General features: G+C 44.9%; 1 protein-coding gene across 10 annotated transcripts; it reads left to right on the top strand.

Annotated features, from left to right (window-relative positions):
- SEC22C (SEC22 homolog C, vesicle trafficking protein) lies at window positions 1-26080 on the top strand. 10 transcript variants are annotated; one of them, XM_070776151.1, is made up of 9 exons: window positions 348-670; window positions 3419-3586; window positions 3674-3785; window positions 7044-7252; window positions 9100-9263; window positions 11605-11784; window positions 15215-15333; window positions 16774-16839; window positions 18737-24287. In XM_070776151.1, the coding sequence occupies exons 4-9, from the start codon at window positions 7071-7073 to the stop codon at window positions 18935-18937; spliced, it is 912 nt and encodes a 303-aa protein (XP_070632252.1). In that variant the 5' UTR covers window positions 348-670; window positions 3419-3586; window positions 3674-3785; window positions 7044-7070; the 3' UTR covers window positions 18938-24287. The 10 variants fall into 10 exon arrangements, with proteins under 10 accessions (XP_070632255.1, XP_070632252.1, XP_019839843.1 ...); XM_070776155.1 differs by lacking the exons at window positions 348-670; window positions 18737-24287 and adding exons at window positions 677-887; window positions 24664-26080; XM_070776149.1 differs by lacking the exon at window positions 348-670 and adding an exon at window positions 677-887.
- Window positions 26081-26238: the final 158 nt, after the last annotated feature.

Genomic DNA, 26238 nt, shown 5'->3' with positions numbered 1-26238 from the left:
TGTTAAATGAATAAATCAACCAGTTGATCAATCACCAGTCTGTGAGTACGTCCGCCCCCCAGATTGGAGTCCCTTGGGGCCGGACTTTGGCACCTCATCCAGGGTGGCAGCAGTCTGTGATCTTTGGTTTGACTGTCTCGGGCCTCTCGCCCAGCAGATAGCCGAACCCACGCCCCGGGCGTATCGCGTCGTCACGCGGAACCTCCTTACTTCCACACATCAGAACCTTTCGCTATCCCGGCTTCAAACTAAGCTTAAACTGAGAAGCCTCTTCGAACCTCCGGACGTGGGAATTACATACTTGGACCTCAGACCCACGCGGGTGAGAACCGGGAGACGCGAGGAAAGTTGGCAGGCGCACCCCAGCCATGCCCAATCTACATTTGGGTCGAAGCCCTTTAAGAAGTCTTTCAATCAAGACTCCTCTGGGACCCGGCAGTGGAGGCGCGCCAGGATTGGTCGGTTTGGGTGTGGGTGTTGCTCGGCACCAGCGAATAAGCGGGGGCAGGGGAGATGTTGTGGTTCAAGACTCGCGCATGCGCAGGGTCGTCTACCTGTGCCTGGGCTGCCTGTGACCCGGGCCAGGTCTGCCGGGTGGGCTGATTGCAGAGGAGGCGGAGGGTGGCGCGGCGGGAGGGCGCCGACTCCCGGAGGCCGCTGTCGGGGCGAGGTGAGGGCTGGCGGGCTGAGGCGGGCGCTGCGGTCCGTTAGCCGAGAGCAGGCGGGTTCGGGTGTGGCGCAGGGCGGGCCTGGAAGTGGAGCCCCCTACACCCCGGCCCGTCCGGCCCTCTGGCCCGGTTTAGTTCTCCAGGGCTTCTTGGGGCTTCCCGAAGTCTCGGCTCCCCTTTCTGCCGCCAGCTGCTCTCCTGACTCCAGGACGACCCAAGGTGCGAGCCTGTGGGAACCCTCAGTTGCCAGATGCCGGTGGAGCGCTGCCCACAGTGGGAGGAGACGGGGTGTGTCCGAATGATGGGATGATTGTTTACTTAATAATCCACGAACCTCACGTCAGAGTATTTTAATAACAAACTTCCCTTAGCGTGCCGATCTTGTAAGACTTGGTTTACCAGATACTGGGTTTAGTAGACCAGCTTTTGTGAACATCAGATGTCGGAGCTGATGAGCATATGTGCCCGTTATAGGATTACATCTAGATTCCAGTGCCAGAAGGATTAAGCACTCCAGTGCTTAATTAGGTTTGTAGACATCAAAGCCACAAAAGAATATTCCCAGTGGTGAAAAGTAATTGGTGAAATTTGTGACATGGTCAGGAAAGAAATAAAATTCAGACGGTGGATAGGGTCAATTTTCATTAAATGTACAAAGAAAGAAATTGATTCTGATAGAGATAATTTTAGTAAAATGAAAATGTAAATAATTGACTCCTTTGTTATTGCTAAATAGAATTAAATTGACATAATGGTTTGCCCTGGAAAACACATTTTAGGCAATGTTGTTATAGCTCTAAGAGTTTGTGTTTACAACACAGAGAACATTTTGGGGTCCCAAAGCTTTTTATCCTTTAGAGCCTCAGAGATCAAAGGCATCCAAAAATGATTGCTGATCAGAGAGGAAAAGTGACTTATCCAAAGGAATACAATGAGTGAGGAGCAGTTGTAACTAGTGTAACCCTAGGTCTTGGCTCCTTTTATTAACAGATCTCTGATTCATTCTAAGTATGAATGCTCTAGGGAAAGGAACTGTTTTAGCAAGATAGAGTTGCTGTAATCCCAAAGATTGGATTTAGAGACACAGAGTGTACTGGAAAGACCACAGGCTTTCCAGTATTTCTGAGTAAGGAAGTTTGGGATGGAATACTGGCTCTACCACTTGAGCTTTAGAACTACCATTTCCCCATCTGTCCAGTATAGATCATACCCATCTTATAGATAGTTATGAGCATTAAGCATCATCAGTGTGAAAATTCATAGCATAGTGCCTGGCATATAATACTCTGTGTGTGTGTGTGTGTGTGCGCGCGCACTGTCAGCCATGTCAAACTCTTTGCGACCCCGTGGACTGTAGCCCACCAGGCTCCCTATCCATGGGATTTCTCAGGTAAGAATACTGGAGTAGGTTGTTATTTTCTTCTCCAGGGGATCTTCCCGACCCAGGGATCGAACAGCAGATGTCTGCTGTGTTTGCTGCGTTGGCATGTGGATTCTTTACCACTGAGCCACCTGGGAAACCTGGCATATAGTATTACTTGGTATCAAATTCCATCCCCTACTCTTCTTAGCTCCTAAGGAATGGCAAACTTGACCTGTAACCCTCCTCCCTACCTCATCCCCAAGCAATGCAGAACCAAAGCACTTTCTTGAACTGCAAATGAGGTGTGCCCAATTCTCAAGTCCTGTGGCTGAAGGTGAATTCAGTAAGGGAAACGTAATTTTCTCTATTTTGTCCTACGTATTGTGGTTTTAAGATGTGAGCAATGCCTTATGGTGAACCCTTGTGTTTGGATATATGTGTGCCAAGTCAAACTTGTTTTGCTTATTTAAATTTGTTTGGTAAGGCCTGGTTGTTTAGTGCTGTTTGTCTTTCCCCCTTTTTCCCTCTTTGGAAAGAGGAGGAGAAGTGTATGTGGTAGAGGTTTGGAAGAGGGTTAAGGATACAGAGATGAAAAGAAACCAGTGGGAACCAGGCTGCCCTCCAGCTAAGCACAGCCTTTTGCTAGTAGAAAAGGGACAATTGATAATATGATCAGTTTATAAATAGATGCTGAGAAAAGGATTTGGGAAATGGCAGAGGCAGATTAAAATATAATTTTTATAAACTCTAATAGTAACTAGGGTGCTATATTTGATTACTACTTCAGTTTCTTTTAAAATTTTTCATTTATGTAAACCTTTCTCTTTTCCAAGTGGAGATTTATTGTAGGAAAGCTTTTTTATTAGTTCTGAAACTTAGTTTTTAGATAAGCTTTATTAGTTTAAAAGTTATATTGAGAGCTTCCTAGTATGTGCCAGGCATGGTGCTAGGTTATAGGGTCCCCTGGCCTGTAGAAGGAGCTAGTAAGACAGATTTGTGTGTCTGTGTGAGCACTCTTCAGCTGCCTTTGTCCTTGTATAACTTTTTCTGTAACTGAGGCATGATTTTCCAGATTCATGCCACTGCTTTCCTTTTATAAACTGAATTCTGGTTATCTGCAAGCAGCTTTTATTATAATGAATTCAGAAATTATAGTACCTTCCAGTTTGGAAATGTTATTTAGTTGCAGAGCTGCTCCCTATAAAACATGCCCTTCAATATGCATGCATAAATCATCAGAATTACAGTTAATTAGCATAAAAGAATATTGTTCTACTAGTAGAGACATTTTTAAATGACATTTAAACATAAAAAACAAGTATGAGCTGAATTTAAGTAAGGGATTAAAAACTTTAAGTTAATACTTATTTCCATTTTTATGTTAAAGTAATTATACTGACTGATTCAATGGACATGAACTTGGGCAAACTCCGGGAGACAGCGAGGGACAGGGAGGCCTGGCTGCAGTCCATGGGGTCACAAGGAGTCGGACACGACTGTGCAACTGAACAGCAACGGCAGTTATCCTGACAAGAATGTGCAGAGATAGTACAGAGTATGACTGATAGATTGTATGATAATTGCATGTTTAGTTAAAAAAAAACCTGCCAAACTTATATTCCATGCCAAACTTATTTTCCAGAGTGACTGTCCTATGTTAAAGTCTTCTCAGCAGTGTGTGAGAGATCCCATTCCTGTGCACGTTTGCCAGCATTTGATACTGTCACTCAAAATTTTTGTATCTGTTCTAATCAGTAAGTAATATTATCTCACTGTGATCTTAAGTTGCGTTTCCCTTAATAGCTAGAGATGCTAGATATCTTTTCCCATTCTTTTTTGCCATCTCTATATCCTCTTTGGTGAAATGTCTGTTCATGTGCTTTGTCCATTTTCTAACTGGATCTTTGTTATCACTGTTGGCTTTTGAGAGTGCTTTAAAAAAATTCTAAATATCTAGAGTCCTTTTGGAGGTGTGTGGTTTAAAAATATTTTTCCCACTCTCTTGCTTTTCTTTTCATCCTCTTCACGTGGATTTAGGCAGTGCAAAAGTTTTAAACTTTGATAAAATCCAATTTATTGCAGTTTCTTTTATGGATTGTGCTGTTGGTCTCATACCTGAGAACCCTTCCTCAAGTCCTGAACATTTTCTCTTTGTTTTCTTCTACTTTTATACTTCTAGTTTTTACATTTAAATTTATGATCTGTTTTGATTTCCTTTTTATGTAAGGTGTGAGACTAGGTCAAGATTCTCTTTTTTTCTTTTCCTTCCGTCCATTCACACCTCCCTTTCTCCCTCTTTCTTTCCCTATAGATATTCATTGCTCCAGCACCATTTGTTGAAAAGTCTGTCCTTATTCCATTTAATTGCTTTTGTACCATTGCCAAAATCATTTGACTGTTCTTGTGTAGGTCTAATTTGTGGGTTCTGTATTCTGTTTCACTGATTTGTGTGCCTATCCCTCTGCTAATAACACACAGCCTTGATTACTGTTGCTATACAACAAGTCTTGAAATAAGATTGTGAGGTATGGTCCCCTTTATTCTTTTTCAAAATTGTTTTAGCTATTTTAGCTTCCTTGCCTTTCCGTATAAATTTTAGAATATTCTTATTTATATCTATAAACTATCTTGCTGATATTTTTACAGGAATTATATTGAACCTGTATATCACTTTGGGAGGAGATCTTTACTATGTTGAGTCTTCTAGTTCATAACATGGTATATCTCCTCACTTAGGACTTCTTTGATTTCTTCCAGCAGTGTTTTATAGTTTTCAGCCTACAAGTCCCATACATGTTTTGTTAGATTTACACCTAAGTATTGCATTAAAAATGGGGTTCCCTAGTGTCTGAGATGGTAAAGAATCTGCCTGCAGGAGACCTGGATTCGATCCCTGGGTCAGGAGGATTCCCTGCAGAAGAAAATGGCATCCCACTCCAGTATTCTTGCCTGGGAAATCCCATGGATAGTGGAGCCTGCTGGGCTACAGTCCATGGGATCACAAATAGTCGGACACATCTGAGCAACTAACATTGCATTAAAAAAAGTATAGCTTTATTGAGATCATTTTGGGGATGATGATAAATGTTATTTAAAATTTTTGTTTCTATGATCCATTGCTGGTATGTAGAAAAAGAATAGATTTTTGTATGTTGATCTTATATTCTGAAACCTTGTTGAACTCCTCCTTCATTTTAGGAGGTTTTTTTGTTTTTGTTTTTTTGTAGGTTCTTGGGGATCTTCCATGTAGACAATTATGTCATCTGCAGATAGGAGTCATTTTATTTCTTGCTTATTTCTTCCTTTCCTAGTTCCTTAGATTTTTTACATTTTTACCCCTCAATGAAAAGTCTGGGGAGATTGGAGAAATGGGCTATGTATGGTCTGTTGCCTTGTAGACTAATTTTTATTTTGTAGTTGTTGTTGTTTAGTGGGTAAGTCATGTCTGACTCTTTTGCGTCCCCACAGACTGTAACCCACCAGACTCCTCTGTCCATGGGATTTCCCAGGCAAGAATACTCTTGGAGTAGGTTGCCATTCGCTTCTCTAGGGGATTTTCCCGACCTGGGGATTGAACTCCTGTCTCCTGCATTGCAGGCATATTCTTTACCATCTGAGCCACTGGGGAAGCCTTTAGCCTTCTGTTATTTTTATACTACTGCAGTTTCTTCCTGTTTAAACTGGGATTAATTATCCATTCATCCATTACAGATATGGCCTTTATTCTTAGAACTTACCCTTAGGTAGTAGAAATGGTAAGTCAGTAACACAGAAAACAAAGAGGTAGTTTCTCTGGGAATTTAGAGAGAGGTAAAAGTACTTCTAGGAGGGTGTATTGGAGACAGTCCTTGGTGTGGATTTGGATGTGAGATCTGAGGAGTGTGAACTCAGGTGAAGAATGCACAGAGCCACAGAGGTGAAAAGAGCAGCGTGTATCCTGGGGCTCCCGTTTCCTACTGCTCATGGGAATTGAGGTGCCAGATTACATCCCCATTGTTCTTTGGCAGTGCACACACCTGCTAATATCCTATCCAGGTAGAGGCCCTGACAACAGGGTCTGTGAAACAGGATGTGTGGATACATGGGAAGATGCATGAAAGCTGATAGAGCCACCCCCTAATCCCTGGGTGCAGGGCTGCCGCACGCAGGTGTGAGGTTACGCCCCGTGCGAGCACACGCAGAAGTTGCAGATGGGGGCTGAAACCCTCGCCAGGCTCTGCCTGCAGAACTGGTCCAGGGCTGTTTCCACCCTGAGAAGCACCTTGTTCCAGTTTGCCTCAGGCACCACGAGGCCTCCAAATCTGTTTCCTAGTGTTTCTTAATGGTGCTCACCTATCATGGCTAAATATTTAGTATCTTACCATAATATCATTTGCTAAATGACTTGCTTTAGCCATCTGGAGGAACTCAGTCATCATTCTGAAGATTGGCTCAGTGTCAAACGTGAAGAAATTCAGGAGGACACGCTATCCTCTCTTTTCTTTTCGCCTTCTGCCTTCCTTGCCACCAGCTTTAGGTTAAATGCTCAGAATCCCTCCACTGCAGGTCAGGATATGGCAAGTGAACCACTCAGCACTTACCTTCATGGAGCACCTGAAACGCACAGCTCCCTGGACCCCGTCCCTGCTGCATCAGCATCAGGCTCTTCCTGGCCCTTTGGGGCCATCTTGCGGCCTGTGTCCTATTCCTCACTGTCACTGCCATGGCTCCCTTTCGGCCTGCTTCCTCACATCTCCATTGCCTCATCCCAGTTGGTTTAACTCTGGAAATGGAGACATTCATTAGAGAGAAGGAAAAGGAGGATTTCAAGTGAAGATGAGACAGGGAGGCTAATGGAGGGGCGACAGTTGGGAGTGATCTAGCAACAGAGGGCAGGGAAGTTATAATAAAAGCCACACATTTGCATTTATGGTAGAGGTGAGGGCGAGACAACCCAGAGTGAACATTTCCAGGGTGGGGTGCTGCCAGCTCATCACTGGGCCCTCAGTAACAAGGTGACCTTCCTTCCTCAGGTGTCCTCATGACTTCTCTTGCGGACCATGTCCTTGATCCTTTTTGCCTGCGTGGTAAGGGTGAGGGATGGACTGCCGCTCTCGGCCTCCACTGATTTCTACCACAGCCAAGACTTCCTGGAATGCAGGAGACGCCTCAAGACTTTAGCCTTGCGACTGGCCCAGTATCCAGGTCGAGGTTCCGCAGAAGGATGTGACTTCAGCATCCAGTAAGCAAGCCTGTTTCCTGTTCCAGAATATCAACCCAATTTGGGTCACTCTGAACCATGAGCAGAAGTGGCATTATGCTAATCACACCATATGAAGAGGAGGTCTCATGTCAGACAGTGGTTCGAGGTCGTGTATCTATAGTAGAATCAAAGGCGCTCGAGCTTTGCAGCCTCACTCCCACCTCACTGTGAGCGGAGAGGCCATGAGCACTGTGAGCACCGGGTCACCCAGTCTTCATGCTTTTAGTTTGGTAGTTTTTTCTGCATTAGGGTGCAGGCGTGGAGAAAGGCAAGTCGGGAGGAAATACTGGATTAAAATGTCAGGACAAGGAAAAGGATGAGAGTGAGGACACCAAGAAAATAAGGCTTGACTTGGAGTTTTAGCCCTCAGTTTTTGCTTTTTAGAATGTTTTCACCTTTAAAACAAATTTTAAAGTAAAAAAAAAATTTTTATGTGACAGGAGCAGGGGAGTGAAAAATGAGCATCAGTAGGTCCGTCTTCTCAAGGAACTCCAAGTCAAATGAGAGGACACTGAGCATGCTACAGTGAGGCCAATGCTCCAGTGGAAGCAGGAATCAGGTGGTTACAGTAATCATGGTCAGAAGAACTAGTACTGTTTTCTATGGTCTAGGCCCTATTCTAAGTGCTGCAGGTGGCCTATGAGGTAGATAATGGTATTAGACCTATTTTACAGGGAAGGAAACTGAGGTTAAACAACTTTTTAACCTAAGGTGGTAGAGCCAGGATTTGAGTGCAGGCAACTAGCAGCCAGGTTCTGGTTGTGTCATTTCTTATTTTAGGGCTTAGAGACAAAAGACGTCCTGTGGAGGGATCAGGGGCAAGGCAGGTTTTGAAATCTCACAATGGGCTGTTACAGATTTTACATCTCTCTTTTCCAGAATTTAGGTTTTCACTTCCCAAGTCCTTTTTGCTCTCCTTAATAGTAAATTTTTGATTCACCTGAGTAAGGTGGGATCCATTAGAGTAGTCCAGTCTCAGAATCAGGAAAATGAAAGGGAAAGTCTAGGCCTGCCTCCAGACTAGGTGGGGCTGTCAGGCAAGAAGAGCTGTGGCCTGAAGACGGACCCAGATGGCAGGCATGTGAAGCTGTCACCTGTTGGCCGGGTGCCCAGGAGCCAACACTAAGCTGCATCTGCCCACATCTGCAGCTCCCTTCTCTGGGTGCCTGAAACCCCCTTCCTTGGGGGTCCCGTCCTCATTAGGTTGGAATAATCTCACATTCTATGCACATTTTGTGCTGTACCTCAAAGAGGAAACCTTTTCTCAGAAAAAGCAAAAACCTATGACTTCAAATGAAATTCTGGGCAATTCAGTCTTTATTTGAAAAGTAGAATATACAGTGTTTACTCGTTTGTCTTTTAACTTAAATATTCACCATTATTTTCACAGAGGAAACAGACATTTTTTGTTACAGGTGAGCAGTCCCATAGCTTGTTTAATGATTAATAAGTTAAAGTGATCCCTGGAGGAGGGCACAGCAATGCACTCCAGCATTCTTGCCTGGAGAATCCCACGGACAGAGGAGCCTGACAGTCTAGAGTCCAAGGGGTCACAAAGAGTCGGACATGACTGAGTGAGTTAGCATGGACGCAGGCAAGTTAGAGTAATCACACCTTGTCAGTGGCAAATGCTGCTATACATTTTCGAGGAAGTGTAAGAAAGGCACAGTCCCGGGCAGGTCCACCTGAAGAGACGATATGTATGCAACAGACAGCTCCAGACTGTTCAAGGCCCAGCAGATCCAGAGTGGAGGCAAGGTGATGGCCGGGTGCAGGATGTGAATATGTGGGTCTGTTCCCTGGTGACATAGTTCCTTTCGTTACAGCTTCTCTTCTTCGCGGGACGTGGCCTGCATGGCTATCTGCTCCCTCCAGTGTCCAGCAGCCATGGCCTTCTGCTTCCTGGAGACACTGTGGTGGGAATTTACAGCTTCCTATGACACCACCTGTGTCGGCCTCGCCTCCAGGCCATATGCCTTTCTCGAATTTGGTTTGTAACCCACTTTCTTAGTTGTTGTTCTTTCTTGCAGCATCGTATGTATAGAATTTCCAGTTTGAGTTTGGCTTTGACCATCAGGGAAAATCACTGGAGGTTCAGGACCATGTCACTGAAGAATAGCCTCATGCCATGAAATTTCAGGGGGCTTCCCTGGTCGCTCAGAGGGTAAAGTGTCTGCCTGAAATGCAGGAGACCTGGGTTTGATCCCTGGGTCAGGAGGATCCCCTGGAGAAGGACATGGCAACCCACTCCAGTACTCTTGCCTGGAAAATCCCATGGACAGAGAAGCCTGGTAGACTACAGGCCATGGGATCGCAAAGAGTCGGACACAACTGAGCGACTTCATTTCACTTTTAATGAAATTTCACAGCAATGAAAGGGGCCTGCAAACTTGAAGCCAGGTCCAACACTCTGGCTTTTTACCTCTCCAGAGCTTGGAGCGGGGTAGAAGAGGGTGAACCCTGTGTCTTATTCTGGAGCAGGGGGGTCAGCAAACTGCAGGCCGAGAGTCTGTTTTTGTAAATAAAGGGGAACACAGCCATGCTTGCTCTATTACTGACAGGTTGTCTGTGGCTGCTTTTGCCCTTCCCTGGCAGAGATGAGCTATGACAGGCCATCTGGGGCCTATAAACTTAAAACGTTGTCTGTCTGGCACTCTGAGAACACTGTGCCAACCCCTGCTCTAGAGCAGCGCTGCTCAAGGGTGGTTCATGGACCTGTGCTTCCAGCGCGAGGCACATACAGGGAGTGACAATAAAAGGTTAGACATTCTTACGGTACTTGGACATTCCTGTGACATTTTCAGCTGTATTTTATCCAAGTATCTGTCTGCAACCATTTGGAAATAAGGAAACACTAGTCCTCATGCAGAGGTTTGAGAAACACAGCTCTGGAAGACAAGACTACTTTTCTAGGCTCTGTCAGAGAGGCCCTGTGGAGGCTCAGGGGTCTGGAACACAGCAGTTGTGATAGCATAGGCCCTGTTTCTGTCAGGTGTGATTCAGGTCATTTTTGAGGGGGAGAAGAGGAGTGGAGGTGGGAGTTGGGGGGTTCTCCAGTCTCAATGTAACCTGCCACAGTCCCTGTGATGCTCTTGAATGAGGGGCTGACAGCATTTGGTTCTCAGGGTCAGGTGTAGGGCTGCCACCTGGAAATGTGGCCACTTAGGCTTTCTGGCAGCTACTGCTCACACCCCCTCGTGTGGTCTGTGGCCAGTCCATCAGTAATAGGGCCAGCACTGTCTTTTGGTGTCACCCAGAGGTGCTGGGAAACTCCCTGGTACTCCAGCCTGCACCTGGTAGGCCTGTGACATAGACCACAAGTCCCTCTTAAGCCTCCCTGTGAGGACTGCCACTCTCAGCCCCACTTCTTCTGTGTCCCCAAGTAGACCATAGCTGCAGCATCCCTTGGCTGTCGTTTGATTGGCAGCTGGTAGACCTGTGTTCTCTCCCCTGTCATCTCTGCATGCCTCCTCCTTTGAAAGTGGTGGGCTTTGTCTCACAGGAGCCCCTTCCTGGCATCACGTTTGCTCATTATTGAGTGAGTGTAGAATGAAAGTAAAAGTATGTGGATATTAGAGCTTCCCGGTAGCACGGTGGTAAAGAATCCACCTGCCGATGCAGGAGATGCAAGAGACTGAGGTTCAGTCCCTGAGTTGAGAAGATCCCTTGGAGGCAACACACTCCAGTATTCGTGCCTGGAGAATTCCATGGACAGAGGAGCCTGGTGGGCTACAGTCCATGGGGTCACAAAGAGTCAGATACGACTGAGCGCATGCACACACCCCACACGGATATTAGAATTATACATGATTTTGTTTTGTCAATATATTTGAAACTTCACCTCAAGTACTTATTAAAAGTTGGTAATGGATTAATACTAAATGTAAATCAAATAATTAAAACCAATACCTTTCATATAATCCTGGTTTGCACAACATATTCACGTTTATTTGTAGTTTTTTTTCACACGCCTTTTCTTGAGATAATCAGGTCAAGAATGACTGTCCCCATTTTGCAATCTTAGAAATCCTTTGTGAATGGCCCAGGTTTGTACTATGAGTTGTGCTTGAGCTAAGACTCAAGCCTGTCCCCTGATTCCCTTGCCACTGAGGTCCTGATGGACAGACTGTCACATTTTAATTAATCTCCTCTGAGAGACTGATGAGACCAGTCCTGATATCTACAAATCATTCGACCCTCATGTGTAGTTGACACTCTTCAGAGTCTGGCTAACTTATTAGCTTGCTTAGAAATGCAAATTTCATTGTGTACCTATTGTCTTATAACATCCATTGTGATGACATTCAGTTTGGACTGCTCTCTTTTCACAGACAATGTCATTCAGAAAGTGAAGTGGCATTTTAACTATGTAAGTTCCACCCAGATGGACAGCAGCTTAGGAAAAATTCAGGAGGAACTCAAGTTCCAGCCACCAGTGGTTCTCACCCTGGAAGACACAGATGTGGCTAATGGGGTGATGAACGGACACACACTGATGCACCTGGAGCCAGGTAGGTGGCCTGCTGTGCTCTGGTATTGATGAAAATGAGGTGAGAGTGTGTATTTCAAATGGACATTGATTGTTCGACTAGGAAGGTGTTTGGGTGGGGGGCGGTATATAAAATGTGTGGGGGAAAAGACATGGGCTGATCTTGTTTCCAGGTAGCTTTTATTTAAAAAAAAAAAAAAGAAGAAGAAGCTTGACTGTTGTGACAAGTAAGCTGATCTGAAGGGAGGCAACTCTTCTGATGAAATTTAGAAGAGTGACTTAGCAGGTTGTTTTCTTAAGCAGGGTGAACCCTGCACATATAAATGATGTTGTTGGATCACACAAAAAGCAAGAGAATTCCAGAAAAACATCTGCTTCGTTGACTACGCTAAAGCCTTTGACTGTGTGGATCACAACAACCGTGTAAAGTTCTTCAAGAGATGGGAATACCAGACTGCCTTACCTGCCTCCTGAGAAATCTGTATGCAAGTCAAGAAGCAACAGTTAGAACCTGACATGGAACAATGGGCTGATTCGAAATTGGGAAAGAAGTACGTCAAGGCTGTGTATTGTCACCCTGCTTATTTAACTTATATGCAGAGTACATCATATACAATGCCGGACTGGATGAAGCACAAGCCGGAATCAAGATTTCAGGGAGAAATATCAATAACCTCAGATATGCAGATGAAACCATCCTAAGGCAGAAAGCAAAGAGGAACTAAAGAGCCTTTTGATGGAAGTGAAAGAGGAGAGTGAAAAAGCTGGCTTAAAACTCAACATTCAAAAAATGAAGATCATGGCATCTGGTCCCATCACTTCATGGGAAATAGATGGGGAAACAATGGAAACAGTGACAGATTTTATTTTTTTGGGCTCCAAAATCACTGCAGATAGTGACTGTAGCCATGAAATTAAAAGCTGCATGCTCCTTGGAAGAAAAATTATGACCAACCTAGACAGCATATTAAAAAGCAGAGACGTTACTTTACCGACAAAGTCCGTTATAGTCAAAGCTGTGGTTTTTCCAGTGGTCATGTATGGATGTGAGAGACCATACATATGATGTGAGAGGACCATAAAGAAAGCTGAGCACCAAAGAATTGATGCTTTTGAACTGTGGTGTTAGAGAAGACTCTTGAGAGTCCGTTGGACAGCAAGGTGATCAAGCCAGTCCATCCTAAAGGAAATCAGTCCTGAATATTCATTGGAAGGACTGATGCTGAAGGTGAAGCTCCAATACTTTGTCCACCTGATGTGAAGAGCTGACTCATTGGAAAAGACGCTGATGCTGGGAAAGATTGAAGGCAGGAGGAGAAGGGGACGACAGAGGATGAGATGGTTGGATATCATCACTGACTCAATGGACATGAGTCGGTGGACATGAGCAGGCTCTGGGAGTTGGTGATGGACAAGGAAGCCTGGTGTGCTGTAGTCCATGGGGTCACAAAGAATCAGACATGACTAAGCAACTGAACTGAACTGAAGGAGATTTTCATTCTCCTTTGCTGGAAGTCACTTGTTGAATAGTACAGATTTGTACATTCTCTCTCTCTCCTTTTTTCCTTTAACAGTGAGTCCTTATCTCATCACTGCAATGGTGAAACATTGCAAATCTCCACCAAGAAACCCCCACTCCTTGATGGAGGGCGTGGAGGGCTGTGGGGATGAGAGTGGGCAGGGGTCAGGGCCAGGCCTACTAGACCTCTCGCTCTTGGGTTCTCTGTGGGACCCAGAAACATCTCTCTGTCCCTTTGGATTTCTGAGTCCTTGTCGAGGGATGAAGTGTTGATGAACATATTCACAGCGCCCTGGCACCCGTGACTTAGTGTGCCACTAACAACATGAAGCATTCAATACCTAGCACATAGCAAAGCATGCTTTTTGGTATTCTTTGTTTACAGTTATATCCAGTTAAACCAACTTTGAGTTAAAGTGGATATTTGCATTCTAAGAACTCTGTAATGGTATAATCCTTCCCTGGAAGACAGAACCATCTATACTATAACAGTCTAATTACTTTGTTAACAGTTTTATGCTAAACTCATTGCTTGAATTTTGAAAGTGGTGTTTTTTAAATGTTCACATTTTTTGGCTTAACTTTGGTTTTCGATTTGAACTGTTTCAACCAGTGAATTCCTGGATTGACTCTTATGCCATTCAGTAAGTTGTTGTAATTTACATTGGGATTGGACTTAACATTCATGGAAGGATGTCTAGGGCATCAGACCCCAAGCTTCTCCTTTGCTGAACCTGAAGACAGGGTCACTTTGTGATGTATGTTTTGTTTTTTAACCACGTAGACAAGAGGAGCAAATGCAGAAGGTGACAACTTGCCTATCTTTCTAGGACGTTTTACTGTGGTTTGACTCCCCACTATTGTCCCAAGTCTAGAGTCTTAACAGGTAGCTCTGTTCTGAGAGGAGTTTTCGTAGTGTAAACTAACACACTAACAGTAGGCATCAGTTGGGCTGTGGTGTTTGTGTGTGTGTGTGTGTATCCATATGCGGGAAATGTGAGGACAAAAAAGGATGATTTAAAAGGAGTACAGCAAGGACTTCCCTGGTGGTCCAGTGGCTAAGACTCTACAGTTCCAGTGCTGGGGATGGGGGGTTCACCCCTAGTCAGGGAAGGATCCCACATGCCGAGTGGCACAGCAAAAAAATAAAATAAATTAATAAAAGGAGCACAGCAAGAGAATGGTGGGACCCTGCTTAATTGTGTGAACCAGAGTCAGTTTTAGCAGTTATCTTTAAAGAGGGAGTGATCATTTTGTCTTGATTAGAGTTCTGGAAATAGCTTGTAGCCGAAATAATCCATGTTTCCCTCCTCTTCCCAATAACTTTGAAATTTAAAAAATCGCATTTGCTATGAATTGCTCCAGAAGCACACATAATATTGAATATTGTCCCTATCAGAAAAAGAATGGAACACTTTACATGCTGATGGTTGAGGTGTGTAATAGAAAAGCTTTAGGGTTTGACAAGCAATTTACAACTAAAGCCATAAATTGTTTTAAATCTGGATTTCTCAGCCTAAGCCCTACTGACATTTTGTACTGGAAATTCTTTGTTACGGAAGCTGTCCTGTGCATTGTAGCAACCTGTTCCCAGGGAGGACAACCTAAAATGTCCCTAGACATTGATTGAAGAGCCTTATCTCTGGCTGAGAACCGCTGGTTTAAATAGAAAGGAAATGAAGTACTTAAGAAAATCTATGCTTTCTTAGAGAAGGGCCTCTTTCTCGAAGAAATTCACCTTGGATTTCCAGCTCCTTTCTGTCCTTCATCCCTTGCCTTTTCCCACTCTAACTACAGCTGCTTTTTAAATTAATATGTTTGCGATTGTGTGTTTAATTGAACTTGTTCATTAGCAGAGGTCTAGTTCATGTTTTTACTTTTTTTTCATATAGAAATTGTTTTCACTAAACACTTCCTTTTTTTCCTTGTGAAGCTCCTAGTTTCCGAATGGAACCAGTGACAGCCCTGGGCATCCTTTCCCTTATTCTCAACATCATGTGCGCCGCCCTGAACCTCATTCGCGGAATTCACCTCGCAGAACATTCTTTACAGGTAACCTTTTCTATACAGTTTAAATCGAAAGACAGGCGATGGAAGAAGCAGATATGGGTGCATATTGTTTACAAGGTTATTATTCACTACGTTTTAAAAATTGAAGTAAAATTCTTACTTCTCGTTTTATTCTTCATAGTGAGTTGAGCAAATAAGAAACTTGCTCTTTTGTATTTGTTTTCCTGAGAAGCCAAAGGGGCTGCTGGAATACTGGTGAGAAATGGACACCTTGCTACAAGGACAGCTGGCCACGCTGTGGCCCTGGGGACACCGAGAGTCCCTGCAAGGGCTGGATTGTTCATCCAAGGCAAAGTTTGACTCTCGGACTTTAAGATTCAGGCCCTTTTTCCCCGGGTAGAGTTGTCTCATACTCTGATTTATATCATTCAGATGGATACCAGCCTCCCTGTGTCTTTGTCAAAAGAACTGTATCACTATGAAGTTGATTTGGCAGCCTGCTCATCTCAAAGCAGCTTTCTATTCTAATGCTTTTTACTTATTATTTTTAAATTTTGAAGTATTTCAAGCACTTAAAAACAAGCATGGTACCATTATGAACATGAACAGATAGATGTTAACTTTAAAAACAGAGTTGGGGATAAGTAGATGCAAACTATTACATTTAGAATGGATAAACAAGATCCTACTATAGCACAGGGAACTGTATCCAACCTCCTGAGATAAACCATAATGGAAAAGAATATAAAAAAGAATGTACTTGTATGTATAACTGAGTCACTTTGCTGTATAGCAGAAATAGCACAACACTGTAAATCAACTATCCTTCAATTTAAAAAAAAGCCAGAGTCAAGATGCTCACACCTAGGCACGTGGTAGCTAAAATCTGAAGTGCAGCTGAGGTTGAATCTCAGGGGCCTTACAGAGACCAGGGTGTTTGGGGAATGGCAGCATCCTGGGCCCTGAGTGGTGGCTGGCTGTTTCCACACCCCATCTTTGGCCAACACGTGCTATGGTTCCCGCTCTTGCTGTTTATGATGACTCATAAGCGGATACTTACCAAATGTCTGTATGCACTAGAACAGGGGTTCGTTGCTCAACGAACCTGCCTCAGGGCACATATCAGAGTATGGTGACATCACTAGGAGGTGGCAGTACCTGGGGTGGGAGGAATTGGGGAAAGTTAGTACTGACAGATGAGTTGGATTTTGAGAGGTTGGCAGGGCTGGGGGTGGGGAACATTCCGGGTTGCGGGCTCAGCACACATGCATGGGAACTGGACATGCTTGGTGTATCCTGGCCATTCAGAAGGATCTTCTGTCACCCCCCGGTCTGATACGTGAACAGGGGCTGGTTTCTCACCCAGGCAGGGATTTTGTACTGTCGGTTATACCAGACCCAATGCAGAGTAATGCACTTCATGTCATACTGTTTCATTCCCTCTAACTGTTCCTTTTCATGTGTTCCTCTTATTTGTCTTAGGTTGCACATGAAGAAATTGGAAATATTCTGGCTTTTCTTATTCCTTTTGTAGCCTGCATTTTCCAGGTGGGTGAAATGTTGATGTTTTAGTGAGTGGGTTAAGCCCATTACCTTATTTTGCTCTGTTGGAACCATCAGTGAGTTTCCAGATCCTGCTTTCATTCCACCAAGACATTGGTTCAAATCATGGACAGTCCCAGCCCTTAGCAGAACAACTTTCCACCCATCCTGTCCAGTCCTCTCATTGTACAGAGAAAAGACTTTTCGGCCCAGAAAGGGAAAGTCATTTGCCCTAGGCCTCAGGGCCTCTGAAACAGTGCAGGACAGAAACTAGAAACTGGGACCGGGCTCCCAAGAAGGGAGGGATGAGACTGCAGTGGGGATTGGGTTGGGCCTGGCCAGTGTGAGGCAGAGCCCTGCCTTGTGCTTATTGCTGGGCATCCAAGTACAGAAATGTCTTTCTGCAGAACTGACGCCCAGGTATATGTGTTTTTTTCAGACACAGGACTGGGGAAAAAATTGTTGTTTCTAATAGAAATGAAATCTGTCCTTAGGAAATGAAACAAAAATTATAATACTAACTAGAGCGCTTTGATTATTAGTTATTTCCGGAGAAGCTGCGTGCTTAAGGGCTGGGGTAGGAAGGGGCTTTTGAATCCCCTATGAAAAGGTAGCAGTGAAAGTGTTAGTCGCTTGGTCGTGTCCGACTCTTTGTGACCCCATGGACTGTAGCCCACCAGGCTCCTCCGTCCATGGAGTTCTCCAGGCAAGGATACTGGAGTGGGTAGCCATTCCCTTCTGCAGGGGATCTTCTCGACCCAGGGATCGAACCCAGGTCTCCTGCATTGCAGGCAGATTCTTTACCGTCTGAGCCACCAGGCAAGACTTGAATCCCCTTTAAGCAGAGTTAATTCTAACAAAAAAACCTGACTCTCTGTCCCCACCCTCTACAAAGTCTAGGATTTTAGTACCTTTTATGCATATTTAAGCCTCTTCTTCTTGTAATTAAAAGTTCTTTTCTCAGGGCACTTCCTCTCTCTTCTGCGTACATCCTAGATGGCCTATTTTTACGTATTATCTGATTGTGCAAAAAGAAATTTTCAACCTAAGATTGAAAATACACTCATACTTTGGAAAATCAAGTCCCCGAGATCATGGGTGTTGACAAGAATAGTTTCCTGGACCTTGCGTTTCAGGGCTGCAGGGATCTTCCAGTTCCACCTTCATCCCCTCATCTGCGGTCTTACTTGATTAGCTCTTTCGATGGGGAACTCTCCCTCCCACTTCACTCTGAGCTTTTGTCAGATTGCCCTGTGTTTTCAGAATGTGCCTTTTTTTTTAAACACTGAAACAAAAAATGATTTCCACCTTTTGCAGAGCAAGAATGTCCTCTTTCTGTGTGATAGCCCTACAGGAAGCATCATTCTGGAAGACCTTTCCCTGAGTCAGAGATGCTTCTGAAGATGTAATAGGGAGGCTGTCTAGGGAACAGTGGTCCCCTATGTAGTTGTAACTCAGGAAAAACTAACATAGTAAAAGCACAGCTTCTCTCACCAACTTTCTCACCTGTTATAACTCCCCCAAAGGAAAAGTTCCTTTAGGCCAGTTGCTCTTGTTAGGGTATCCCCACCTGGCTGTCTGCCCCCGACCCACATCTCTTCTTTATGTACAGCACAGCCTGGACATGTCTGTCTGTATTTCTTAATTTCTTTCAAGAGGGCTGTGTTCTCATTCCTCCTGTAACCTTCTATTTCACTTTCTTATCTCTTCCAAATCCCCACTTTCATCCACTGATTGACAACAACTGATCCAGTGAGTCCAAGCTCCACTGTAACAAATTTCAGTTTACTAAGCCAACGTGTATGAAACGCCACTGCAGGGCAGGTACTATCAGTGGACCTGGCGTCTGACCTCGGCCATCTTGCTATCTCTGATGGGCCTCCCTCTTCTGGTGTCATTTCAGTGTTATCTGTACCTGTTCTACAGTCCAGCCAGGACTATGAAGGTGGTGCTGATGCTGCTCTTCATTTGCCTGGGCAACGTGTACCTGCATGGGCTGAGGAACCTCTGGCAAATCCTCTTCCACATAGGAGTGGCTTTCCTGTCTTCTCATCAGATACTGACGAGGCAGCTTCAGGACAAGCAGTCTGACTGCGGAGTGTGAGGCTGAGGCCATGGGATGGACGGATCCTTTGATTTTCCTTTGAGGGTCATCGGCGTTTCCCCTTTTACTTCTTGGCTTCACCTCAAGTTTCCATCCTCGAAGTTCCTTTCAACCAAAGCAGACTGATCCTTCAAACCAAGATTTTTTTCACTGGTGCAGTGGGAAGCACGAAGTTGCTGGACATCTGGTCTCAGTTTTGTGTGAGAGTTACTGCAGAATCTCCAGTTCAGCACTTTGGACAGCAGAATCTGGGAGCCCAGTCAGAAAGCACATTACTGGAAGACCAACATGGAATGATTTTGGTCTTTTACGTTGAGTGATGCAATAAACCAGTAGATTCAGTATCGGTAGTTTTAAGTAATTGGCAGTTGTCTCCAAGGAACCACTTAAACATCTGTATCAGCTTTTCAGTCTAAATGTGACTCTGGTGAGTTTTTTTTTTAAGAGGGTCAGCACAGGGTGAATTAACTTAAAAAGTGGTTTATAGGTATAACATAGATAAATTTTGTTTACATTTTTGATAACTTAGGTCTGATACCTTTAGAATATTTAAATATATTTTGGATATAAATTGAACTTCACTTAGGGTTAAGAACAAACTGAAGCTGAGATAATGGTTGAGAAAACTGAACTTATTTAATTTATATATAATCTTTCATGGTAGTGGGACTGTAGGGATACAGAAATGTTTTGTATTTATTTGTAGGGTATATCTGAATATTTTTAAAATTAAGTAACCAGTGCTACTGGATCATAAGCTTATAAGCATGAGCAGAAATGAGAATATCAGGACTCCTTGCAGTTGGCCACAAACTAGAGGAGGTGGGTCACACATTCACACGTTGGCAGTTTGCAGTTACAGGTGGGAGAGGCTGCTTCATCAACATTGTATGTGGCAGCCGAGTGCTGGGCATTTTAATCATGTCCTTTAATACTTGACCCTGAGTACTTGTTCTCAGAAGACCTCACAAATTAATTACTCCTCTACACCTTTTGTAATCATCTTAATTAGATTTAGTTCAGTTCAGTTGCTCAGTCGTGTCTGACTCTGTGACCCCATGGACTGCAGCATACCAGGCTTCCCTGTCTATCACCAACTCCCTCATTTTTATATGAACAAAGGTTATGTGTATGTTAACTTTTTAGAGCTTTATAGCTTATAAAGCTTTATAATTAACCCTGTGCTCAGTTCCTGGGTTGGGAAGATCCCCTGGAGAAGGAAATGGCAACCCACCCTCGTATTCTTGCCTGGAGAATCCCCATGGATAGAGGAGCCTGGCGGGCTACAGTCCATGGGGTCACAAAGAGTTGGACATGACTGAAGCAACTTTGCACACACACAGGTGCTCTGAAAAGTACTTTTCTTTCTCTCATTGTCAAAATATTGACTGATCATAGTTTTCCAAAATTTAGATCTGAATATGATCCCTGAGGCCTCTAGAAACTTCAGCCTGGGTTGTCCAGTACTGCTCAGGAGGCCATTTGGGAAGTTTGGCTTTTGGATTGTTCTTTGTAGAAGTCTGGAATATGAATAGCTCCACCATATTGCATAGAATACTCTGGGTTGAATTGTGTGATATTGATAAATTACAGATTCCTATTTTGGTAGTTTTTAAGAGTTGAAAACTATCACAGGAGTTAACGAGCAGGTAAGGAAAGCAAGGATGTCATTTTAGGGAATTCACTTGACCTTGGTCATTTCATTACTGGTGGTGTATTGTTACTGAGCTACCTAGTGTCACTTAAAAGAAAAGTTCATGTGACTAGGAACTGTAGTGGGAAAATGTTGCCATGGTAACTTTATTTTCTTATAATAGAATTTCCTATTTTTAATCAAAGTATTTGGACGTGAAAGTTACATTGGCAGCATCCTTAGATGTTAAACCTCAGAGTCATCTCCCCAATGATTTCTCAATTTGCATAATTTTCTGCGGGGGCTTCACTGGTGGCTCAGATGGTAAGAGACTCTGCCTGCAATGCAGGAGATGTGGGTTAGATCCCTGGTTTGGAAAGATCCCCTGGAGAAGGGAATGGCAACTCACCCTAGTATTCTTGCCTGGAGAATCCCATGATAGAGGAGCCTAGAGGGCTACAGTCCATGGGGTTGCAAAGAGTCAGACACAACTGAGAGACTAACACTTTAATTTCCTGCATCCCTAGCAGATAAAGCGGAGAAGGCTATGGCACCCCACTCCAGTACTCTTGCCTGGAAAACCCCATGGACGGAGGAGCCTGGTGGGCTGCAGTCCATGGGGTCGCTGAGGGTCAGACACGACTGAGCGACTTCACTTTCACTTTTCAGTTTCATGCATTGGAGAAGGAAATGGCAACCCACTCCAGTGATCTTGCCTAGAGAATCCCAGGGACGGTGGAGCCTGGTGGGCTGCCGTCTATGGGGTCGCACAGGGTCGGACACGACTGAAGTGACTTAGCAGCAGCAGCAGCAGCAGATAAATTTTCAGGCTTTCTGGGACATAACTTTGAAGAGATGGTGAAATAGAATGGGAAGCTAAGGAGGAGAGACAATCTTTTCATATTAGCAGCGCACACAGAGCTTTTAAAGTTGATTAGAACAGCTTACCAATATATTATTTTCATCTTGAGTTCGTGTGCTATTGGTGTTGCCACGTAGCCCGGTACCCAGATGCCCTGGGGGTCTGTGATCCACATTCAGCAAGTAGTGAAGCACAGTCCTTGCAGAGGAGACCCTCCTGGCCTAATGGAGTGGTGATCCACAAGCTGGTCGAATGTGGTCTGAATCTGTCAACACCTACATGTGGTCTGAGATTTACTTTTGCAAACCAAGGGAAAAGACGCAGTCGGCAAACAGTACAGAGTAATGACCACATAAACATTACGTAACTGAAATTCAGCTAAGAGCAGCCTCAATTCAAGTGGAGGAAGAGGCTGATGATAGGAAAGGCATTCTGGAGATTTTGTCCAAGGGAAATCGCAGGCTCGGGGTTGACTTGGTCAGGCGTAGAGCTTTTTAGCCCTGTGTCATCCTTGATGCCAGAAAGTTGACCCCACATGGCCCTCACTCCGCCATGGGCCTTCGTTTTAGCTGCTCTAGCGCCTTTGTTTTCTCAGTCGTTAACTGATCTCACGGCTGCTAATGTTGGAAAACCCTTAAAAGTGCCTTCTGGTGTCAGATGTGGCAAGATCTTGAGCATCACTGTGTGCAGTGTCCGTCTGCTCTATCTGGGCGGGGATGTGGCTCAGTGCTGTCCGGCAGGGGCCGAGCCCAAGGCTTCCCCGCCTGCAGGTGTGCTAGTGAGGGAACCACGTAGGCTCTGCTTTTCTTTCCGGCTTGACTGTGACAGGGCCATGCTTGGGTTTCCTGTCCTGGGCAGGGACACTCGGAGGTATGTTTGGGTGGGATTTCCTCTCGGTACTAGAGGCCTCACTGCCCGCAGTGGGAGGATGACCATAGGCTCCCGGTTTTGCTTCTGCAGCTGGCACCCCTTTTATCTGTGAGTCAGTTTTAAATCTTCAAAGGGTAAGAAAAAGGATATTGGAAGGAAATGAGAACACTTAGCATCCTTCCTCCCACCCCCACCTTGAGTTCCCTGTTCTTTTCCTAGGTGCCCCCATTCAGATCTCCCCTGCCTCTTTGCACTTCTGCTGCCTACATTCCAGTCCTAGCGACAGAGGCTGAAATTAGAGGCTCTGGATGGAGGGGGAAGCCACCTTTCACTGTAATCGACAGGGTGGGTCCAGGAGCTTCAGAGAGGGAGCAGATGACACTGAGGCCCAGCCCTCTCCCCTGAGCACCACAGGCACACAGCAAGGCTGGCTCTTTGGGGTGCAGGAAGCAGGGGGCAGACGAAGTGTGGAGGTGGGGCCTGGCTGGTTGCTGGAAGACAGCAGCTGTCTCCTTGGCATATGGGGGTTGCACGCTATACTTTCAACCAGGGCTGCTGTTCACTATTCTTTGATGGAATCAGCCACTCGTCACACCGGGATGGGTGACCCTCAGAGAACAGCACAGTGCAAGTGAGGACTGGCCAGGAGGGAGGGATTATGGAGGCCAGATGAGCACGCAGACACCTGCCCCAGTGTTGCTCACATTCCAAGCGATTCTACACAGAATCCCAGTCAAGTGCAGGGAAGCCTTACCTGTGCGCCCTGAGCATTAATACAGGTGGAAGAAGAGAGTAGATGTGCCCTGGAGAGGTAACGCGGGATGAAGTGCCCTGTCAACTGGCCCAGGCCTGGAGGTTGGCACGGCTCTTCCACTTGGTCTGGCCCCACAGTGGGCGAGTTGTGGCCCATGGGCTGGGGTCCTCTGGGAAATGGTGGTAATATCAGCCTGCTCCCCAGCGAGGTGTTGGCTGGGGAAAAGCAGTCATGGAGGGGATGGTGGGTGAATCCATCGTTCATGTGCAGGAGGAGAAAGGCTTTGCATTTGCTCCACTCAGCGTGCGGAGGTTCTGCATGCTTCAGGCAGCGCAGCTCAGCACAGCTGTGTCTTCTGACCTTTGCAGAAAAACGCCTCATGCTTTCACTGCAGGAAGGTAGTGGCCTCTCTTCCTGCCCCTGGACCTGCCTCCTGCCTTCCAGGCACAGCACCTTTAGTACCAGTGATGTTTGGTCCTCCAGGATCCAGGGAGGCCAGGTCTGCTGGTTAGACCAGATCTCATGGCCTGTTTCTGACCCAGGTGAGGAGAGCTCTGGTTCTGCCATCTGGGAGCAGTAATGTCAAATGTGTATTGCTGGGGAAATGTGATTGGTAGAGAACCTGTGAAAAAAGACTTGTCAGTAAAATCTGGGAACGGAAGCATGTAGGAACATCTGCCCGTATGTACTGATGGCGAGGCTGTTGCCCGCAAGCACCTTTATGTAGTGTGAAAGGATCAAATCCATTCTGCTCCTTCACCCTGTGCTGGGTACATAAGACCTTCTTTAACCCTCAGACTTAAGCGATTCTGGGTTGTTCTACAAGTATTATCCAATGAGTCATTCATACGATGTGGCCCCCAGGATTCCATTTTGTTTAATGGAGTTTTCTACTCCATTGAAGATTGAGGGCATTAAAGATTGAGGCTTGTTTAGCCAGGGAAAACCATTTATCTCACATATTAATTTTGAATGCTTGCTACCCTTGTTATACGAGCTTCTTCTGTTTTCATGTAATAACGAAGATCTATTTTGAGTATATGATGAGTGTGTTTTAACAAACTTTCAGACAGTCATAAAGTCTAAACGTGTTGATATAGGTAAAGAATGTTGTATAACCATTATATACTATGTGTGTGTATATATATATATACATATATATATATATATATATAAAATAAACAAGCTGGCTCTGGAAGTGGGAAGAGAATAAATCCAAGGTGCTCATTAACTTGTGTGTTTGTGTGAAAAATTCTGAGTTGTGGGTCTGTTTTCCTAGAGGGGGTGATGTGGGCCTGGCATAATGGAGGGGGTTGTGTTGAGAGAAATGAAATTCAAGTCCTCTTGTCCAGTGAGGTCTAGACAGGTGCACAGGCTCAAATAGTCTTCAGCACTAATCCCTGGAGTCTGGAATGCAATCATGGGTCCAGGAAGAACCTTGGGAAAACCAAAATAGAAACTGTGGCCCTGGCCTGGGGGCTGGGAGGGCTGCCTTCTCTGCAGCCTCTGCTTCTGCCTGGCTGTGTGCCCCCAGCCAGTTAGTTACCTTTCCCTGTTCTGGGCTCTGAGCTCCTGTCATATCGTTTTTTTCTTTTTTCATTTCCCAGGACCAGCCACCAGAGGGCACACCACCAGCTTCCCAGCCCAGGGACTGGTGCTGTTTTGCAGGGTGATTCCTTCAGCAGCTGATAGAATTCCCCAGAAAGAAAACAAATGCACCCAGCTTTCCTGACCACGCTTTAACCACATAGGGGAACGCATGCTCCAAGTTTCTCGTCACCATCAGTCCTGAGCGAAGATTTTCAGAGGAGGACAAAGACTTTCAAAATAAGTATCTGGATTATTGAGTTCTGGGATTTGGGAGTTGACAGAACCTTTAGGCACCATCAGGTGCAACCCTATTGCTGTTCAGATGCAGGAGTTGAGGCCTGTCCTAGGTAGCCGGTGACAGTGTAGCCCAGAGCTTTGTCCTTTGGGTTGAGAACAAGGTACACTTGGAATAAAAAGTGCCACAGAGAATAAAAAGGGATCTTCGCCCATAAAGGGTGCCCTTTCTGTGCCAGGAGGGCTGTGTGCTAGTTTAGGCTGATGAACTGCCTGCCTTTTTCTGGGACTCTAACACTGACTCAATGGACATGGGTTTGGGTGGACTCCGGGAGTTGGTGATGGACAGGGAGGCCTGGCAAGCTACAGTTCATGGGGTTGCAAAGAGTTGGACATGACTAAGCGACTGAACTGAACTGAACCAAACGTCTGTGGGGCCAGGTAGCAGGGCTGCTGCCTGACAGCTGTGTAGCATCCTTGGGCAGGGCCAGCAGAGGACTGAAGCTCAGGAAAGGGCCCACCTGAGTGCTCCTGGCTCTGCTGTAGCAGCTCTAAGACATCTCCGGTTGAATGTGCAGGACGAAAACTATTTCATTCATTGAAGAACACCAGGGAGTGTTGTATTTGACCCGGCATGAAAGAGTGCTTCTTAAACAAAACGCATCACAAGCACAACCCTCAAGGTGAAATGATCAATGAATCTGATGACATACAAATCATGATTTCATGCACAAAGTTTAAAGAATGATAAGATATTTACAATGTCTGAAATCAGCAAGGGATTAATATACAAGCAAGTCCTGAAATCATTAAGGAAGATAAGGGACTTGAACAGAAAAATGAGCAAATTGCCTAAGAGAAAACCCAGAAAGCTAATAAGCATATGAAGATGTTTAAAATCATTAGAAATACAGAGAAATACCTATTTAAACAGTTGTAAGGTATTATCTTATGCCTATGAGTTTGGCAAAACTTAGAAAGCTGGGTGGCAGCAAGTATTGGAGCAAGTTGAGGGAATATGGGACTTCATGTATGGCCAGTCTGAAGAGCTGTGCTACTGTTATTGAGCTGGACTGTGTTTTCCTCAAATTCATATGTCAAAGTCCTAACCTCCTGTGCCTCAAAATGTGGCTGTATTTGGTGATAGGGTCTTTTAAAAAATACGGATCATTTAAAAAATCTTTATTGAATTTGTTACAATATTGCTTCTGTTTTGTTTTGTTTTTGGGGGAGGAAATCTTAGCTCCCTCACCAGCGATTGAACCCACACCCCCTGCATTAGAAAGGGAAGCCGTAACTACTGGACCACGAGGGAAGTGATATGGTCTTTACAAAGGTAATTAAGGTTAAAAAAAAAA

This window comes from Bos indicus, chromosome 22 (genome assembly GCF_029378745.1).
Source record: "Bos indicus isolate NIAB-ARS_2022 breed Sahiwal x Tharparkar chromosome 22, NIAB-ARS_B.indTharparkar_mat_pri_1.0, whole genome shotgun sequence".
NCBI classification, from domain to species: domain Eukaryota; kingdom Metazoa; phylum Chordata; class Mammalia; order Artiodactyla; family Bovidae; genus Bos; species Bos indicus.
This window is presented reverse-complemented; position numbering and strand designations above follow the sequence as displayed.